This window comes from Echeneis naucrates, chromosome 21 (genome assembly GCF_900963305.1).
Source record: "Echeneis naucrates chromosome 21, fEcheNa1.1, whole genome shotgun sequence".
In the NCBI taxonomy this organism is placed as follows: Eukaryota; Metazoa; Chordata; class Actinopteri; order Carangiformes; family Echeneidae; genus Echeneis; species Echeneis naucrates.
The window spans coordinates 8,079,711-8,097,036 of NC_042531.1; the positions used below are offsets into that span (position 1 = coordinate 8,079,711).

At 40.8% G+C, this 17,326-nt stretch overlaps 1 protein-coding gene across 4 annotated transcripts; it reads left to right on the forward strand.

Moving 5' to 3' along the window:
- Positions 1-604: 604 nt before the first annotated feature.
- Positions 605-13,172, forward strand: LOC115061679 (glutamate decarboxylase 1). Of its 4 annotated transcripts, XM_029530127.1 has the most exons (17): positions 605-619; positions 1,371-1,534; positions 3,071-3,133; positions 4,221-4,376; positions 4,749-4,991; positions 5,070-5,160; positions 7,410-7,522; positions 8,083-8,198; positions 8,307-8,386; positions 8,470-8,524; positions 8,972-9,088; positions 9,248-9,312; positions 10,365-10,443; positions 10,581-10,730; positions 10,816-10,923; positions 11,262-11,351; positions 11,444-13,172. In XM_029530127.1, the coding sequence occupies exons 2-17, from the start codon at positions 1,459-1,461 to the stop codon at positions 11,615-11,617; spliced, it is 1,776 nt and encodes a 591-aa protein (XP_029385987.1). In that variant the 5' UTR covers positions 605-619; positions 1,371-1,458; the 3' UTR covers positions 11,618-13,172. The 4 variants fall into 4 exon arrangements, with proteins under 4 accessions (XP_029385987.1, XP_029385988.1, XP_029385990.1 ...); XM_029530128.1 differs by lacking the exons at positions 605-619; positions 1,371-1,534 and adding an exon at positions 2,771-2,907; XM_029530130.1 differs by lacking the exons at positions 605-619; positions 1,371-1,534; positions 3,071-3,133; ... (1 more) ...; positions 4,749-4,991; positions 5,070-5,160 and adding exons at positions 5,241-5,663; positions 5,859-5,922; positions 7,074-7,154.
- The last annotated feature ends 4,154 nt before the right edge of the window (positions 13,173-17,326 follow it).

The following is a 17,326-nucleotide window of genomic DNA, read 5'->3' on the forward strand; positions in this document are numbered from 1 at the left end:
GACTGTTGTCCTCTTGTTTTTTTCCACAAGAACAAAATCAGCGGTCCCCCCCCCCCCCCCCCCACCCTCCACCAACACCACCCCCTCCCTTTCCTCCATCCCAATCCCTCCTCACGTATCATTTGTTGCTCATATTATCAAACTTCAAGTCCATGTCCGTGACCGGGATTCAAACAGGAGCTATATAGATCCGGGAGACAACCAGCACTTCCAAAAAGTCACAGTTGAGGGGCCGAAAGCGGCGCCATTCACTGTCAAACCTGCAGATTGCCTGCAGACGACTCCACTAATATGCAGCATCGGTGGAGGTAGGCTGCTTTCTGCCGTGACTCATTGATGTGCAATGACAATAAACAGACACGGCTTCCTCTAAATGTCAGCAATTCAAACCCACCTCAACAAAAGCAAGGTCACCTTGATTTGGATCTGAGGGAGAACTGGAGCTCGGGTCTGTTTTTTTTGTTTTGTTTTTTTTTTTGTCTTTTCTCCATCTTCAGCTTGGAGTGTACCAAAAGAGCGCAGCAGCCTCTCCGGGACTTTATTTTGGTGCTAAATTCACTTTGTTTTCTTTTTATTCCGCTTTGGACTGCACCTGCTCACCTGGATACACACCAGCACGGTGAGTGGATTTATTCATTTCTAACAAGTCAAAACTGAATCAACTCCGTTTATTGGCTTTGAAGGAGCGCTAACAGGTGTTTTGAACGGTTTGCTGCCTGCGAAATAAAAAAAGGTTAGACACACAATTAGTTTGTCTGTGAACACAAAGTGATTTTCCAGTTTATTCTCATGTCATGATGTTCGTCCTCTTTGTGACTTTAACCTGCATCACAGTCAAATTCACCTTTCGCTGATATTTGTCTGGCAAGTTTGTGAAACCAAAGAGACCGCTGAGGCCAAATTAATCTCATCTTGTATTTTTATTTGTTTAGACATTTTAAAATATATATATATTTGACGTGGTCCTCAGTGAGGATCAGAGCCTGTTGTTGTCTGTTTTCTATGGCTGCTGCTAAACACCATCCATCCAGAGCAGGATGAAGATGTGATGGTGAATATTCACTGTGACATTTGGAGCACTGCTGGATTTTTCTTTTATCGCTCAATTTGTCACCCACTATTGTTATTATTATTATTTTATTTTGTTTTGTGTGTGTGTTGTGTGTTCCTGTGGAGGCCAACTGTCAGAACTTGTGAGACAGATTGTGTCCTTGTCTACAGCTCTGAGTCGACAAGTTGATCTCTTCCAGGATACATTGTAAAAAAAAATAAATAGAAATATATATATAGATATATATATATCTATATATATATTACAAATTCCTTTGGATTCTTTTCTCTTCATCAGAGGGTCTGACTTCTCGTCTTAGGTGCTGAAAAGATTTGTTGCCGGATAAAGGATAAAAAAAGTGAGCAGGCTTTGTGAGGTGAGGACTTTGGCTCAGGGTCTCTGGAGCGATGGCGGCGTCTGCACCCTCCTCCTCCGGCGGCGGACCGGATCCCAACTCGGCAAATTTACGACCACCAGGCTCAAGTAGGTCCATCACAGATAAAATGCTATTTCACGTGTGCTATTTACTTTGTGGGTCATGTCATCAATCATTTCCATCGAGGGGAGAGATACAGAGAGAGAGGGGGGGGGGGGAGAGAGAGAGAGAGAGAGAGAGAGGGAGAGAGAGACAGAGAGAAATTCTTCTGCTTCCGTCGCCACAAATCACCGCAGCAGTTCATCCCTGAACGGACCTCCGGGCGGCTGCTGCTGTCACACTGATGTGCTACTGACATTATACTGACGGCAACTGGCCCAGAAAGCCGGCATCAGCATCCTGCCAGAGAGGCTGAGAATGTTTATTAACCTGCCTAAAGTTACATTATTAGGATTTTATCATAATAATAATTATGTTGTTTTTTTTTATTATTCTTGCTATTATTATTATTATTATTATTATTATGTGCTAATGCATTCTTATTCCTTGTTTTTCCCCATTGGCTTGGCTAAATGTACTCCGGTAGGATAAAGTGCCGACATGGAAAAAACATTTAATTGCCCCTCAAGTGCCTGTTAATTCACCCATACATTAAATTGCCCCTAATGGTACACTTAAGCATTGTAGCCTTTCAAGAAGGGGCACTGCAGAGACCAGAGTCCTTTGACTGTCAGCTGGCTGCCTCACTGAAATCTGAAATCATTGTGCTCCTGATATGAGAAATGTGATTATCAGTTGGAAATTTATATCGGTGGTGTACTGGCTTTATTTTGACAGTTTTGTTTTTTTTTTCATAGTAAATGAATGTGTGTGATGAAAAGCAGGAGGTAAATATGTGGGGCCCATGCAGGTTGCCTGTAGTATTCTTCAAGCTGCAGCTCTGCAAATATAGATTTGCTTTTCTTTTCTTTTTTCTCTCTATTTTATGTTCTTCCGGCCTGAAAAAGAAAGGAAATCATTGTTGGGAGTAAGTTAAAGTGCGTCCACTCAGCTGAGCAGGACAATGATTTATCTAATGATCCACAGCAAGGGTTAAATTGGGATGTGGGAATGGGACTCACCCCCCCAACTCATCCTCCTCCCCAGCCCTCCTCCTCCTCTAAATTACTGCTCTTGAGGATTTGGTCTATGCCTCCCATCCAAGGTGCCCCCTCCTCTCTGGCTGGGAGCCCTTGATAACGCAGTAATTCTCTATCTGTCACCGGGCAGGCGGCTCATGTCTACTAATGCTGCCGTTTTAACTCGCATCTTTTCACTCACTTAGATCTTTAGGCTGGCGCAGATCCCACAAAGCTAATTAATTTTAAGCCCTCACCGGGGTCATGAATGGTTAGGCCTACACAGACAGGAAATAGACTGATCCAGATCCAGGGGCCCGGGGAGCGGGTCTAAATGTTCAAATAATCCCCAGACACTCGCGGTGACTATTTCTGTCCATTCGACCTCATTCTTTCCAATTATTTTCAGCATTTAATTCACGATTCTCTTCAAAAGAAAGAAAGAAATATGCACTGATTGGATTTTTTATGCTACCTGCAAGGCCATGATTTTTTTTATTTTATTTTTCTTTTCTTAATTTTCAGGCTATGATGCTTGGTGTGGAGTTGCTCATGGATGTACTCGAAAATTAGGAATGAAGATATGTGGTAAGTTCACATTTTCCTCCATTTTCTGATAGATTGTGAGCTGTTAGAGATATAATCTCGGTCTTCAGTGAGAGAAGCGTGACTGCAGGCTACATGGCCTGTATCTCTTTACCCGCGGCTCAGTGGAAAACAAGGGGGATTTCGGGATGAATGGGATTTCGAAATATCACCCAGAAAGTAATTGACCGTTTACATATTATGGACATTATTTGGCTGGTTAATTCACCCCCCCCCCCCCCCACACACACACACACACACACACCCCTCACGTCTGAGCTGAGTTAATTTAACCAAGATATCCAAAAACGTTACCTTTGAGCTGGAACTGATGAAATTGAAAAGAGAATTAAACTCGATGGATTTTCCAATCTCATACAATACAAAGCAAGGACGGAGTGACATCCTCCATAACTGTGAATGTTATACATCAATGAGCACCACTCTGTTTTTTTCCAACTTTGACCGACACGTTCTGCTGCTTTCATTAAGGCTGTGGAATTATTAGATTGTGATAAAATGGCGAAACTCCGCGATGAATATATGATGTATATAAATGTATCGCTTTGGGGAAAACAAAAGCGTTTGCTTCCGAAAATCGCTGCAGGTTTTATTGATCAATATGCATCTATTAGGCCCACTCACACGTGCCCGTGGGCTGCAGTGTTATGTGTGTGTCTGAGCTGTCTGTGTTGTGTTGTATGTTTCCTGCCCAGTGAAGTGCGCACTGTTGCAGCAGCTTTAATAAGAATTTACAGCCGCTACAAGACAGCCATTTGTTTTTGCTTGGCTGGAGTTTGGTGCTGATGTCACAGCGAATAACCTCCCAGGGAGATCTCCACCCATTAATAGGGCCCCCAGAGCAGGATGGGACACTTATCTACCTCTCTCACACACACACACGCACGCACGCACGCACACGCACACACACAGTGTGGACCTCTGGAGACAGACAGGGAGGAGATAAAAGTCCGAAACGCGAGAGAAGAAGTGTTAGTTGGCCCTGTACAGTGAAAAAGAGGCGCAGCCTCCAACATTTACGGGATGTGTAACCATCCTCAGTGCTCCTCTGCTTCTTGTCACCGTTTAGGGTTTTTGCAGAAGAACAACAGTCTGGAGGAGAGGAGCAGGATTGTGAGCTCCTTCAAAGAGCGCACAGCCAAGAGCATGCTGTCCTGCGACAACAGCGGCGGAGACGCGCGTTTCCGGCGCACGGAGACGGATTTCTCCAATCTGTTTGCCAGAGGTGAGTCTGAGAGGAGATGAATGACCGTTTACATTTATGTGCCTCACTTAAAATATGGAGTGAAATCCTAGAGAGCAGGAGATTTTCTATAACCAAACACAAAGTAACGGCAATAATTATTTACATGTTCTAATGAAACTTTTTTTTTTTTTTCAAACTCCCGTTAGTTCATGCGTGTTCATTCCTGAAGGCCTAAACATTGTTGTGCAAAATAACAAGCTCCTCTTTTTCAGCCTGAAGAGAAACGCAGCTCTCACTTGTGAGAAAGACCTTTAAAAAATTACCAGCAGGAAATGGATCCTTGGATTGTTTAGATTAACCAGGGGATATAAAAATGAACATACATTTAAATTGATGTCATTTATTTTGTAGATCTGTTGCCTGCCAAAAATGGAGAAGAGCAAACCATGCAGTTCTTGTTAGAAGTTGTGGAAATTCTGACCAACTACATCCGGAAGACCTTTGACAGATCCACAAAGGTGCTGGACTTCCACCACCCCCACCAGCTGCTGGAGGGGATGGAGGGCTTTAACCTGGAGCTCTCTGACCAACCCGAGTCTCTGGAGCAGATCCTGGTGGACTGCAGGGACACCCTGAAATATGGAGTGAGAACAGGTAAGACACCTGCTGTACATTCATGTCTCCGTGTGTCTGAAGCTGCTGGAAACCCAAATGCTGCTCTATGATTGGCAGGTCACCCCAGGTTCTTTAACCAGCTGTCCACCGGATTAGACATCGTCGGGTTGGCGGGAGAGTGGCTTACCTCTACAGCCAACACAAACATGTGAGTGCTGCAAAACACCCTGATGAGATGCTTCTTCAAATAATCTGTGCCCTTCATAAACAGGGAGGTGGAGGACGGACATGAAACCAGTTAGCATGAGATCCAAACTGGAGGCGATGTGGGTGATTTCATTTGACCTTTTAAAAGCTTATTTGTGCTCATTGTTTTTCAACAGCCACATAGAAGCTTTCAATTAGAGGGGACGCACAGCAATTATTGTCTTTGGCTGGATGTTCTACCGAACTGCCAATCAAACAAGAAAATAAAAGACACATAAAGGAGACATTTGTGCAGCTACCCCCCCCCCCACAGTATTGTCCATGTTGCCCTGTGCACAGGCTGTGGTCACGTAATTCACGCCTGCAGGCAAACCAAATTGCATATTGATTCACATCCACAGCTTACATGGTTTCTTTGTTTCATGTAATGCCACTTCCTGTGACACAACAATCCCACGAGGGGCAAAGAGACTCTCCTGTTCAGACCACCCATAAACAGTTTAGGTAAAAAATCACAATGGGCACCGACCTCATAGGCCACATCATATCTGTCTGAAACAATGCTGACTTTTCGACTTTTTGAAGTGCAATTTGCAGAAAATTAATCAGAAGTTTTTGTAATAATCTCCCCTTTAATGAGTCTAAATGATGGCTGAGCCAAAGAGACTGTTGCATTTGATAAAATGTTTTGTTTTAAAGGTCAAGCTCACAAACCAGTACTACCTGGTGAGTGATGTGTCTGTTCACTGCAATCATTTCAGAGGTGAATAATTTTTTTTTTTTTTTATTGTTAAATGGATAAATTATAATCCATTAATAAGAAAAAATGTGTTCTAAAAAAAAGTTGTGCAGAAGATCTGAGTCTAGTTGGATTTATTAACAACATATCACAAAAATTTATAACAGCGTTTTTCAAAAATAAGGATGGACAGCAGCGGGAAAATGCAAAGTACCATCAAAGTAGCTTACACCTGGTCTATAAAGCATTATGAAATATGTCTCTGAACGTTAATGTAATTGGTAAAACCTGCATGAAGACAGACTTGGGAATAATAGTAGCTCATAAACATTCCTCTGCCCTATCTTTTCTGTTCCTTCCTTCTTCCTGGCTCAGCTATCTGTGCTTCAACAGGTTTCCATCTCAAAGGAGGCAGCTAGTTTGATGTTGGAGACATTATAGTGTACGATTTGAACTGCAAGGTTGAGGTTGCTTACATACTGGTAGTTTACCTTTATTAATTGCCCCATCAACAGTAATTACCCCTGGCAGATATTGACTGACACTAATAGACTGACAGGCGCATCCTGGTCTTACATAATCAGAAGGAGTGAGCATTGTTTGCATGAATGAATGTGAGGAAATTAATGTGCAACATCGGCAAACTGGCATCTGACTTGTTTGTTTTTTTCCTAAAGCACCGTGTGTGTTTATGCTGAAGATGCTGTGAGGCACAATGCAGCATTCTTTAATGTTCCAATGATTCATTTCCTTTCTCTGCATGAATAGACAGATACTTATGCAATTAGATGCATGTCAGTCGAGTGAAGATGGATAGACCCGTCTGTGCTCTAATTCCAAATCGACCTCTCTCTGTGGTAGAGGGGATTTTATTGTACTTTGATGATACAGGAAAAATGATATACTCTACCTCCAGAGGAAGAAGCATGAAAACCGCCATCTAAGGAGGCACCTGTAAAAAAACAAAACAAAACTTTGCTTTCTAAGTTCCACCTGTTCTCACTCTTTCTACAATCATTACAATGGGCAGTAAGCAAATTAATTGTACATTATTTTGAACATTTTCTCTGTGTTTAGATCACATGTCTCACAACTTTCTAAAAAAATACCATGCCCCTAAAGTGATGCGTATAAGCATAAGACAGTGTGGCATTTTCTGTGTCATTTCCCTGCAGCAACAACAATTTTATATCGTCACTGAAGTGTGGCTGTTTACAGAAGGCTGCTCCATTCATAAAGAGATAGCAGCATGCTCGGTAAAATTCAGCTATACAAATGCCTGCTGTTAAATGTCATTGTATTTCATATTGAAGCCATCTCCTGCAATATTTAAGTGACTTTAATTTGCAGTGTGAAAACTGTATTACTGATGTACTATTGTTCAATTAACATAAATATCTAAACATGAATGTGAGGTAAAGATTGTGTCGCACGCTCAATTGGCAATGAGAGAGGGACTGACCTGGCCTTTACTCTATTGGAACGCTTCTTATTTTCTTTCTTTCTACCAGGTTTACATATGAGATCGCCCCTGTCTTTGTACTCATGGAGCAGCTGACACTGAAAAAGATGAGGGAAATCATTGGTTGGCCTGATGGAGAGGGTGATGGAATATTTTCTCCAGGTGAGACTCAAATAGGAATTTATCGCTGAGCCCCTTTTAGACAAATAATCTGAATTTGCATTTTTTTTTTACAGCTATAAGATCTCATATGAGGTACTGGAAGAAGAGTATTCTTTAAGTGACATGATGATGCATTAAGTTTTTAGTTGTTCATATCAGAATATAATAATGGCCGCATCATGTAGGATGGCTTTCAGCATATGACATAGACAACTGAAGCTGACAGTGGGAAAGGGCAACGTTGGTCTGGATGTTGTATGTACATCAAATGGCCAACATGTAAAGACATGCCATTGTTTAAGCTCAGATTCATACCTACTGGCAAAGCAGTGTCACAGATTACTCTTTGGGCATTTCTTTGGGGCGGTGTTGCAGTCCTCAGTGTGAACCCACACCAGCGCAATGAGAACATGCAAACTCCGCTTTTAAATCAATGTAGGGAGTAAAAAACACAATTTTGCAAGTGGAACAGGCAGCCATCATCTAGAATGAACCTCACAGTTGTGCTTTATGAAAGTACTTGAGTAACTGTACTCAGTTACTTTCTACTGTTTGTGCAGGAGGGGCCATCTCCAACCTGTACAGTGTCATGATTGCCAGGTACAAGTTCTTCCCAGAAGTCAAAACCAAAGGCATGGCAGCTGCACCCAGGATGGTCCTCTTCACTTCAGAACACGTTAGTCCTCTAAACCAATATTACAATGAGTTTAACAGCTAACATCACTGTCATAAATGAAAATGTACATGTAATTTCGGCATTATTGAGCATCGTCTGTCGTTGCAGAGTCACTATTCCATCAAGAAAACCAGTGCAGCTCTGGGCATTGGAACAGAAAACCTCATCCTTCTGAATACAGACGAGAGGTTTGCTTCATACTTAACCTGCATGTGCACAACCTGGAAAAAGATCAAATGTCTCGATTATTACATGCTTTCTTCTTTTCCAGAGGCAGAGTCATTCCCGCTGATTTGGAAGCCAAAGTAATAGAGGCCAAGCAAAAGGTGAGTGTCAACAACAAAGGCTCAGACATTGTCCCCGATAATCTTTTTATTTGCTCCTGTCAGTTACTCCATGCAATAAAAAACACTGGCGTTTACTTGACTGGAGAGAATGAAACGTTTGTGTTTGCCATAAAAGCAAAGTTATTTCAGTCAGGTTAATGTTTGTGTGTGCTCACGTGTGATGCAGCTCTGGTCTTAAGTACCTCTCCTGGAAGCGATGCTTCAAAGCCAAAGTGGTGTGTAGCCTGGAAAAAAATTGGAAAGCAATTATGCCCCAACAATAGGCACACACAGGAAGAGTGCATTATTTGAGAGATGTTTTTCAGCCCTTCTCTTTGATGTCAGCCGTCACTGGGAGAGAAAGAGCATAACAAGGTGAATTCAGTGCACAATTTTAGCCAATGTCTCCTTTTTCTTTTTTTTTTCTCCAATGCTTTCGGTTTGCAGGGATATGTTCCCATGTTTGTGAACGCTACTGCTGGTACCACCGTCTACGGCGCCTTTGATCCCATCAATGAAATTGCTGACATCTGCGAGAAGTACAATATGTGGCTTCATGTGGATGTAAGCGAGTATCATAATCTCCCTCCGAAAAACAATACCTGGTGATATCCTCCATTAAGCCCTTATTTAAACACTGCAATTATTAATATAGAAATGTAATTAGCATTGTAATCGGTGAATAAATCCACTCTGTGATCGATATGTTGTTTCCCTGTGCAGGGTGCTTGGGGAGGAGGTTTGCTGATGTCCAGAAAACACAGACACAAGCTGAATGGCGTGGAGAGGTAAAAAATGAATAAATAAATTCTTTGAACTCATTTCAGTGATTTTTACACATCAGATTCAGTTCACTTGTCACAGACAAAACTACTTGGCCTGTGGAAATGGATGTATTATGCCTTTTGTGGTTCAGGAACAGCGTTTTAAAGTCAGAAAAACTATAATAACAGGTGGTATTGGAGCATTATGACAAATACAGAATCCATTGGTTTGGCTTCTTGACCTTGAGAGCTGGAGTCCTTGCTCTGCTGCCAATTTGTCTTTGTCATGACTTGTGGTATTGCCAACAAAAAACATTTTCCACGTAGACAGACGTGCAGCTGTAAAATTGTTCTCCCAATCTCAAACAAGGCCAGTCACTTTTTTTTTGGCATATTTTTTTAATTCCACTTCCCAAGCACCACAAACAACCACCAACGGATGTTTTGCTTATCAAAATATATTAGTGCCTGCAGTATTTACGATAATAACTAGTCCCAGAAGAAACTGTAACAAAGATATCAGGACTATCAACAATGCACATGTGCAAAACCAACATATTGTCCTTCCCTCTCTGCTTGACAAGCCCCGCCCACAGGAAGTCCAACAGCTGGTAGACAGCTAGTTAGTCTAATACTGAGCTTCCAGAGAGGAAACCTGCTAATACAGGATGTAGCCAAATGTGCAGACATCAGATCCGTATGGGCCTTTATGCTGTTCTGTAGCATATTAATTCATCCTTTTTAACCTGTCAGGCACTGTTTGCCTTGTTTGGCCTAATGGTGGGCCACCACCCCGACCCCACAGCCACCGGGGCATCCCAAGCCTCTCATCTTCTTATAAAACAGGGACTTGCTGATATGCACCTTTAAAATCAGGGCCAAGAAAGTGTGAAATCTCGTTTTATGGAGCCGTTCGTAGTCACCTCAAACGACCGCAGATATTTCAGATCAAGCCTATCAGAAGACTCATCCATGGATATTGGAACAAAATTGAAAATGCCAATCTCACTTACCACTTATGTGCCCAAGCTTTACACACTCACAAAGATGTATTTACTGTTTCGATGTGTGTGCAGGGCAAACTCAGTCACCTGGAACCCTCATAAGATGATGGGAGTGCCTCTGCAGTGTTCTGCCATTCTGGTCAGGGAGAGGGTGAGGATGTCTTTCACTTCCCTGCTGCACACCGTGCCACTGCATGAGTGCACAAATAATCACAAATCTGTTCACGCACAAACAATTTTCAGCTTTGCTTTCCTGTTTATCGCTCATCACAACTGGTTCCGTTACAGGGATTATTACAAGGCTGCAATTCCATGTGTGCTGGATATCTCTTCCAGCCAGATAAACAGTACGATGTTACATACGACACTGGCGACAAGGCCATTCAGTGTGGCCGACATGTTGACATCTTTAAGTTCTGGCTCATGTGGAAGGCAAAGGTGTGTATTTATCTCGAGCCAAATGTCAAAATAAAAAATAATGCTGCCATAACTGAAACGTGCTTTTTTTTTTTCTCTATAAAAGGGAACAATAGGATTTGAACAACATATTGACAAGTGCCTGGATCTGTCGGCACATCTCTACAATAAAATAAAAAACAGAGAAGGCTTCGAGATGGTGGTGAATGAAGAGGTGAGATCGTCATTGCAAATATCTTTCAAATGAACGCACAACCATTTCCTGTCCTGACTTACCAGATGAATATCGATCTGAATTTTCTGGAGATGATCTGCCAGACCAACAAAGTAAAACTGCCTTTATTATACTCATCTGAACTCCCCATATTGTTACACGCCTGTGTAACATTAAAGCAAAGAATGGCAACAACAGTACATTTAATATCTTGCCTTGGTTTTAGAATTGATTGGGTCATTTTGAGGTACTGACATGGTGACAAGAAAAGCTTGAATTACAGGAGGCCCTTTCTATTGGCCTTCATTACGAACGCTGTTCTCATTTGGTCTTATCAGCCGCAGCACACAAACGTCTGCTTCTGGTACATTCCACCAAGCCTGCGAGGCTTGCCTGATGGCGAGGAGAGGCGGGACAGGTTGCACAAGGTAATGATGCACTGATCTGCTTTTGAAGCTTTGTTTCCAGTTCCCCCGACAATTCAGACTGGTTTATTGTAACACAATGTTTTGTACAACAGGTAGCCCCCAAGATCAAGGCCCTGATGATGGAGTCTGGGACTACGATGGTGGGTTACCAGCCACAAGGAGACAAGGTCAACTTCTTCCGCATGGTCATCTCCAACCCCGCTGCAACCAGGTCAGATATCGACTTCCTGATTGAGGAAATCGAGCGACTGGGGCATGATTTGTAATAGCAGCACCTTTAAGCCCCACCACCCACACAACCCCAGGTCCCAAAGATTTGTCTTACATGATCCAGAGAGACTAGAGCTTGGCTTCATGTCTTGAACAGACCTTGAGATTTTTGCTTACAGGTTATCTATAAGAATGAAGAACAAATAATAATATCCCCACCGTCTATTTGCTGTCTCTTCCGTCTTTACTAGCAATGACACATATGAAAACATTTGCACAACAGATGACCTGAGTAAAAAGGACACAAATTAAAGTGAATCACATAAGCACACTGATGTTCTTGCTAAACCACGTTTAGTCCAAAAAGAATCAAAATGATGTTAAAACCAGTTTCCTATTCATGTAAATATGAAAACACCTGAGCACTTGGATGATTCTGTCATACAGCAGCTATAAAAATCTCATTTTACTGTCGTACTATATGAATGTCAGTACTCAAAACAGAATGTGATCTTTTTTCACAAGTAACAGCACAAAGTAGGGAACCTTACACAATTGGCATGAATAGTATCAATATCAATCCAAAAATACAAATATATATGATGTTCTGACTGTTGGTGCTCCATGTTGTCCATGTAATTATGAAGCCTGATGCACCGCCACATTGTAACCTAGCTGTTACCTTCCTTTGATATTACATCAGTGGAAACATATAACACAATCATTGTAACAGTTGCTGTACTTGAGTGCTGTGTTTTTAGATATTTTCGTGTAGATTATGTATAGTATTGTTACATTGCCTTTGTGCCCAACGTGTCCTGGTTTTACAGTGAGAAAACCCTGTATGTACATCGACCGTACAGTGTAATATGTAATAGGATAATCACTTTATTTATATCAAAAGATTATAATTGTGAATAGGTTATCTGCTATTCTGTTCCATTTGTAATGTATCTTCCTTCATATTTGGAAACTCTGCTGTATTATATCCGTGTATAAGAACCACAATGTCTTTTTGTGTATTTGTGAACCAAAGAAGGGTTAAGTTACATTAACGAATATGAACAAGGCCCTTATTCTCCCTTATGGATAAATCCAAATGTTTATAATAACAATACACAATTTATCACTCTTAACTATAGTGCAGTCTTTGTCGTATATTGTGCAAAGTCATCGTGATTAACTCACTGAAGAGTGTCCAGCCTCTTGACTAGATGTGGGAAGCTGGACTGCTAGTGTGGCTGCTGCTGGATAAAAAGCACAATGCTGATTGGGCAGCTTATTTAGGGCCACATGATTGTCTGTATTATAATGTGTTCATTAGAGAAAACTATGATATGCAATCCTTTTTTGTGTTTACATGCTCACTCTAGGCAAACCTTTATGTTGAGGAAAAACAATGCGAGAAAAGAGAATTATTTATTATTCTGCAAAATTTTGCTTGAACAATGAAATGCAAAAACAATATGAACTGAACAATTGTATGTCTTTGGATTTGTGGGGAATGCCCCCCCCCCTCCTGTCAAAGTCTGTATAGGCACTTTAACTTCACTCTACCATTTGCAGAATATTACTGTTGTAATCGCAGCATTAATAAAAACATAAGCTGTACAAACATCTGTGGCCATAATTGTAGCAGTTTGTAAAAAAAAACAAAAAAACAAAAACCTTTAAACCTCAAATAAATCTAACAAATACGTGTGGTGAACAACACAATGTGAGAGCATTTTGGAGACCACGCTGAACCTTTGCTGTCCTTCAACATGACCTTTATTCTCACAGACAGATCAGTAACAATGGAAGTCAATTTTCTTTACATATATATATTTTTTTTTTTTTACAGCTGGAAGCTTTTTATGAGAACATAAATAGAAGTGAAGCACAATTCTCTGCAGCAGACATCAGGTTATTGTGCTATATCCAACCATGTATACATGCACGTATACCAATTAAAGTCAACAAATGGAGAAGTCATGTAATGGCATCCATATAGAAGTATGCAGTAAAGGGTAATATGTTTTCCATTCATTTTTGGTTTTTTTTTTGTTGTTGTTTTTGTTTTAAAGCTTACTGTTTCTGTACCTCTTTTCAGTCCGCCTGGTTGTCAGCAACCATTGGTCAGATTAATCACCATGGAGGGACTTTTTATTGGCCGATTATCACACAGCTGAGATTTCACAAGAATCCCCTGCCAATTCCTTTACTCCTCCCATAACTCACACTTTTTAGGTATTTATCATGAAACGCATTAGACTGTGCTCTCTTAACATTTTTTTCCCGAGGAGGCTATTTCAAGGCTCTGCCTGGCTGCCTTTTATTTCGACACAGCCATAGAGGGACTGGCTCTTTCAGCGGCTCGCCTCCCATCCTCCACCAGGCAGATGCAGTTTCTTTGTTTCATGGTTGAGTGCAGCAATCATTATAGACTCAGTGTCACTGGCTGCTTTGCAAAGTTATAGGAAAGAGAGAATTAAAAGAATAACCACTCATAATGGGATAAGAGGGATGACAACCTCTGGCTTCTGTTCACACCTAAAGAGGGAATCCTTTAGTCTTTTTGCTGTTCTTGGTTTTGTTTGTTGGTGTGACTGAAGGTTAAACGTGCTTAAATGAAATGACATGGCTAATTTGGAAGCAGGTGTTGGAGAGTCTTACCGTGGATTAAAATGCAAATGAAGGCAAGCCTGTAGTTTGTCACAGTCTATTAACACTGGACATGAAAAAATGACCATATAAAGAACAATTAGAATATTTATCAGTCTGCTCAAAATAACGTTTAATCTCTTTATTCTATTATCCTTTATCCTGATAATATAAATTATAATCTGTTTTATTGCATTATACGGTATCGGTATCGCCATTGGTTTAACTTATCAGCATAATTAAACTTCGATCAGGCCAATAAAATGGTGAAAAGCTGGAGCAGTTGTGTTTTAGCAGCAGCTTCTGTCTCTGGAGGGTGAGTGGGTTGGTCCTGTACACCAGACTGTGAAACACTTAATGTCTGTCTCTGCACTAGTCTGTTCACCCTCCATTTCTCTCTCTCTCTCTCTCTCACACACACACACACACACACACACACACACACACACAGGATGCAGCTCTCATTATAATGCTGCCAATGGAACAAAGACACAATGTGCTGCCTTTCCACCTTGCTCTGAATTCATTTCCATCAACCTTATATTTTTGTTTGTGAATATTTGGAGGCTGAGGCAAAGTTTCCTCTCACACACAATAGGCTACTCAGTCATCTATCCATTCTTAGTTGCGTTACTCCTCTCTCTTATTAATCTTGTCAGTGGTGCCAAATATATCTCCCGCCTCTGGGAATCGCTGCCACATTAGCTTCCTGATAGATACTGACATTCCCATTGTGTAAGGCAAGTCTAATGAAATGATGATGATGATGATATTGACTGCGGGCTGCTCGCCAGCCCTTCCCCCTCTTCTACACCATTCATGCACATCTGCAGCTATGGCTGCAATCTGACCTGAGGACATTTTTCTTTCCAAACCTTTTACCGCGTCTTTCCTCAATAAGGCCAGTTCAACATTTGCAACATTTCTGCCTGTATGTTTGCAAATATGTTATTTAGATATGTGATTAAAAAGGCGTGTGTTTGTTAATTTTGCTCTTCAATTTAAACCAAAGAGTAAGCATGCTTGACATAAAAAAAAACAACAAACTGATAACAGAATCAATTGTTAAGCATTAAAGCCTCTGACTTCTTAAGTAATTATAATGGGTTACACTTATCTAAATAGCCTCCTCCTATTGACTGCATGTCCACAGCTTGATTAATCTTGGCAGAAAGTAAATTTTAAGCAGAAGATTAATAGCCCACACACTGTAATGTGCCTCTCTCTATGACTGGGGAGTGTAAACCTAAAGTGGTGCTTGTTTAAGTTGAAAGGTTACTGGTAAATGTCTCTGTTTAACATTTTCTGAAGCAATAAGCATGAGCCCAGGAGCAATTACACTGCAGCTAAACAAATATCTGTGTGTCGATTGTTACATGCATGAAACGGCATCCATCACACGACTGGATTGTAGTGTCTCCGCTGTAAAGTGCTCAAAAAGACATGGCTGTTTTCTGTAAGGTAACCAACACTATGCCGTTGTCTTCTGTCCAGATTAGGACCTAAAGGTCAGGGCATGACAGGGGGCATGTGTGTGATGCTGCTGAAATTAAAACGATAAACAACAACAATAATGATGTGCTAACTGCTTGTGCCAGCGTTTGACTCTGCTGCTCTGTCATCTCAAAACAGGCTTTTTTAATTCACTTAGCTGTCTCTGTCTGCCTCCCAGAGCAACCAAATACCTAATGTCAGCACAGAGCAGGTATTTATCAGGCATCCCTTTCATCCTTCAAAAAATGACCTACATTAAGCAACTAACCCTGACAACAACAGCTTATCATCTTTGTGGCTGTATCGATGCTTACTCTGTAGAAATGTGCATAAACCTACATATTATGGACAATTGTTTATTTATTTATTTATTTAATTCCTGGCCACTTTGTTAATGTCATTCACCCCCCTCCCCAGAAATCTTGGTATATGTACATGGTATAAATGTCTGGACACGAGGAGAGTGCAGCCCTTCGGAGCTTTAGCTGTAAATTCCCTGGAAGGCTGAAGAAGTATAAATCTGAGAGAGTTATCCAGAACAGTGATCGCAGAGTTTTAAGGCGTCAGCAAGCCTCTGCTGAAATACACAATTTATTTATCTACTCCTTGAAAGAGCAAGTGCCACCACGTAAAGTGTATTTCTCCCATGTAGTCAATAGTGGACATAAAGATCTGTTATTATGGAACGATGAAGAACAGACTGCAACTGAAGACTGTTGCTAGAATTCTGCTGACTATTTTCTAAGTAATTGAAATTGTATTTTTATTGCCAAAAAAGCATAAAATCATGAACATTTTTAATTATCTGACCAAAAAGCTTTCTGCAACAGCAGCAGTCCAACACCCAAAAATATAACGAGGAAAATCAGTTGCTTAGCTCGGAGAGGCTGGAACCATCAAACATCTCTAACCTGTTTCCAAAGAATTGACATTAATGATGAACAGAAAAACAGAATGGCTGACAAGCAATTTTTTATGTCAATCAACTGAACTATTAAATCAACAAATAACGTCTGTGGTGTATGTATACGCAAGATAAGGCAAGGCAGCTTTATTTATATGCCACATTTCATGCCCAGAGGCGATTCAATATGCTTTACATAAAAACAATTATAGCTCCATTGACACTACTATCTGTTTTTCTGAGCTACACCGAAGGAAACCTGAGCAGAGCAGAATTAAAAGAATAAAAACATGACAAGCCCCTTAGATAATTAACAAAATACACCGTTGATCAAAAGACATGAATGTTGTATATTTTAAGAGAATCTGTCACTTCAGAGAACCTTCACAACATCTTGTACACTGGTTATTAATATCCTGAATGATGTTTTGGGATACTGTCTTTAGAGGAAGAAGGAGACTGAGCTTCTTACAACAGGTTGGGCATCCCAGTGTTGCTCTCTGAAGACAACACATTAGGATGTATCTTATCAATGTCCCCAGAGGTGGATTTCATGGCTCTGGCATGTTTTAGAGACTCTTGTGAATTGATCATGCAGTTATATTAATTTATGCAATTTTTTAAAATCTGTCTTTTATTAAAGCATGTGTTGAGAACAAATACAAATTTGAAGCCAGCCAGAAGTGGATTAAGACATTTTTCTACATTTCTCACACATTTAACA

Excerpts from the sequence above, each read along its gene's own strand:
- LOC115061679 (XM_029530127.1), top strand. The coding sequence starts at position 1,459 with ATGGCGGCGTCTGCACCCTCCTCCTCCGGCGGCGGACCGGATCCCAAC. Across the intron at positions 8,387-8,469 it reads CTTCTGAATACAGACGAGAG|AGGCAGAGTCATTCCCGCTG; the intron begins GTTTGCTTCATA and ends CTTCTTTTCCAG. Across the intron at positions 10,444-10,580 it reads CCATTCTGGTCAGGGAGAGG|GGATTATTACAAGGCTGCAA; the intron begins GTGAGGATGTCT and ends GTTCCGTTACAG.